The following is a 3300-nucleotide window of genomic DNA, read 5'->3' on the forward strand; positions in this document are numbered from 1 at the left end:
AGAGTGTGTGTGTGAGAACTCCAGCTACATACAACACCACAACTCAACACAACTGATGACCAGAGACAGAGAGGGAGTGTGTGTATACTGTAGCTTTACTCAGACACTACACAGAAAACAACAACAACACAACGCAACTGATGACGAGAGAGAGAGAGAGAGAGAGAGAGAGAGAGAGAGAGGGAGAGGGAGAGGGAGAGGGAGAGAGAGAGAGAGAGAGAGAGAGAGAGAGAGAGAGAGAGAGAGAGGGGAGAGGGGAGAGGGAGAGGGAGAGGGAGAGAGAGAGAGAGAGAGAGTGAGTGTGTAAGTGTGTGAGTTTGTGTGTTCAGAACTGGAAGCTCTCATCCGTCATGTCGATGGCCCAGGCAAACTTGTCTCTCTGTGTTTTGTTGTAGATCTTCTCGATGGGCACCTCATGCTTCTTACACCTGAAATAAAACAACAACACTGAGTTAGAGAAACTGTGGACACACACACAGATCAATCAATCAATCAATACATCCAATCAATTACACAAACCAAATCCAATCCATCAATAAATCAGTTCATCTAATCAATCATTATGTCAATCCATTCAATTATTTAATCAATCATTCAGTCAATCCATGCACCAAATCAATCAATCAATCCAATATTAAATCAATCAATCATTTGATATATCAGTTCAATCATTCACTCATTTAAACCAAATCAGTCCATAAATGCACCCATCTCCAACAAATAGGTCAATCCATTCAATCAATGAATTCATCAATCGATCGATCAATTTATCAATCCAATCACAATCACTCCAATTAATCCAATCAAGTGCCAAAAGTTAATTTCCAGATTATTGTATTGTACAGTGTTACTCTGTATTAGTGTGTGTGAGTGCAGCACTACACAACAACAACACAAAACATTAACACAACAACTTGACATGACAACACAACACACAGCAGGTTTAGATCAGTGTTGAGCACAGCAGAGGGAAACTGAACTAAACTGAAGAGTGTTTTACTCGACTGCAGTTAAACTACGGCTCCACTTCAGCTGTAGAGGACAGATCTGTGTCCAGGATAAAACTGAAAATCAATCAGCTGATGAAGAACAGTCAATCTGCACATCAGGCAGCGTCTGAAGCGCGTTAGAAATAAATGCAGTTTGAGTGATGTGCTGATGTGTGTGTGTGTTAAAGCTGTTTGTCTCCACACACACACACACACACACACACACACACACACACCCACACACACACACACACACACACACACACACAGAACCATCAGCCTGTGTTTTTGATGCAGAGCAGTAAAACATCAAGCTGACAATATTACTGTGTGGAGAGAGATGCAGAAACTTATCCTGTCACAATAATCAATATATACACTCACTGGCCACTTTATTAGGTAGACCTCACTAGTACCAGGTCGGACCCCCTTTCTCCTTCAGAACCGCCTTAATCCTTCATGTCAGAGATTCAACAAGCTACTGGAAATATTCCTCAGAGATTTTGCTCCATATTGACATGATAGCATCACACAGTTGCTGCAGATTTGTCGGCTGCACATCCATGATGCCAATCTCCCGTTCCACCACATCCCAAAGGTGCTCTATTGGATTGAGCTCTGGTGACTGTGGAGGCCATTTGAGTACAGTGAACTCATTGTCATGTTCAAGAAACCAGTCTGAGATCAGAAGATGGAGACACTGTGCTCATAAAGAGATGGACATGGAACAATACTAAGGTAGGATGCTAAATTGGACTAATGGACCCAAAGTGTGCCAAGAAAATCTCCCCCACACCATTGTTAGGCCAAATTGTGAGCCGAGCATCCGAATGTGTCAGCAGAAATGGAGACTCATCAGACCAGGCAACGTTTCTCCAATCTTCTCTTGTCCAGTTTTGGTGAGCCTGTGTGAATTGTAGCCTCAGTTTCCTGTTCTTAGCTGACAGGAGCGGCACCCGGTGTGGTCTTCTGCTGCTGTAGCCCATCCGCCTCAAGGTTGGACGTGTTGTGTGTTCAGAGATGCTCTTCTGCAGACCTCGGTTGTAACGAGTGCTTATTTGAGTTACTGTTGCCTTTCTATCAGCTGGAACCAGTCTGGCCATTCTCCTCTGACCTCTGGCATCAACAAGGCATTTGCGCCCACAGAACTGCCGCTCACTGGATATTTCCGGTTTGTCGGACCATTCTCTGTAAACCCTAGAGATGGTTGTGCGTGAAAATCCCAGTAGATCAGCAGTTTCTGAAATACTCAGAGCAGCCCGTCTGGCAGCAACAACCATGCCACGTTCAGCGTCACTTAAATCCCCTTTCTTCCCCATTCTGATGCTCACTTTGACCTGCAGCAGATCCTCTTGACCATGTCTACAGGTCTATAATGCAGTGAGCTGCTGCCATGTGATTGGCTGATTAGGAATGTGCGTTAAGCAGTTGACAGGTGTACCTAATAAAGTGGCCGGTTAGTGTATACTTACTATGCAATACATGAACATGACCGCAATAATAACAACATCAGGCCACTCAATATCTAGTGTCCATCATGTCGTAATGTTAGCTACTTGTCATCTCATCTAATCTCCACTGGAAGTGTCAGCAATTGTTTACTGAATTTCTGAGGTGAAGAAAGTGTTTTTTCACATTTCTCCTGAAAACTATTACTAGTTTTGAAGAGGCGTCCAATCCCAATTCTATTTTATACCTCTTTGCCTTGAAACAGAGTGTGTAGGGGTAGAAATATCCCTCTAATAAGACAGCACAAGCACACACACACGTCAATATGTAGTCAGACGCGCAGGTTGCGAGCGCAGTGGAGCGAGTGTTTTAATTCATAAGGAAGTGGAGCTCTAAATGCACTGAGAGAGTGTTGATGATAATCTTCTGTATGAAAAACACCCCCTGAAAACATCCTGTTCCCGACGTCATGAGCTCCAGTGCTAAGACTGTTGATACAGTGGTTGCCTAGTAACATCAAGTGCAATAAAAGGCAGAGCGATGCATGTGTCCAGCGTACGAGATTTTGGGTTTTGCAAGATGCACAAACACATACTATTTACAGTGCTCATGTTCATGGATGTAAACACAAGAATACACCACACCAGACTTCCTGTAAAAAGCATTTGTGTTTGTGTGTGTGTGTGTTTACCAGGCTACAGTGATGCGCGGGTCCAGGTAGTTGAGCTTAGACGTGCCCAGAGCGATCACCTTGTTCTCCTCACGGTCGGTTTCCTGCAGCTGCAGTTTCTTCAGCTGATCACACAGTCTCTGAACAGCCTTCTGCTTCTTCTCTACCAGCCTGACACACACATCATTTATA

General features: G+C 43.9%; 1 protein-coding gene across 2 annotated transcripts in view; it reads right to left on the reverse strand.

Moving 5' to 3' along the window:
• Positions 1–307: 307 nt before the first annotated feature.
• The window catches only part of top1mt (DNA topoisomerase I mitochondrial), a 17737-nt gene continuing 14744 nt past the window's right edge, over positions 308–3300 (reverse strand). For both annotated transcript variants that reach the window (XM_056450909.1, XM_056450910.1), the window contains 2 exons: positions 3130–3279; positions 308–428 (listed from right to left, as the gene is read on the reverse strand). In XM_056450909.1, coding sequence (XP_056306884.1) covers positions 326–428; positions 3130–3279 — 253 coding nt within the window. In that variant the 3' untranslated portion in view covers positions 308–325. The remainder of the gene's footprint in view (positions 429–3129; positions 3280–3300) is intronic.

Source organism: Danio aesculapii, chromosome 24 (assembly GCF_903798145.1).
Source record: "Danio aesculapii chromosome 24, fDanAes4.1, whole genome shotgun sequence".
Taxonomy (NCBI): Eukaryota; Metazoa; Chordata; class Actinopteri; order Cypriniformes; family Danionidae; genus Danio; species Danio aesculapii.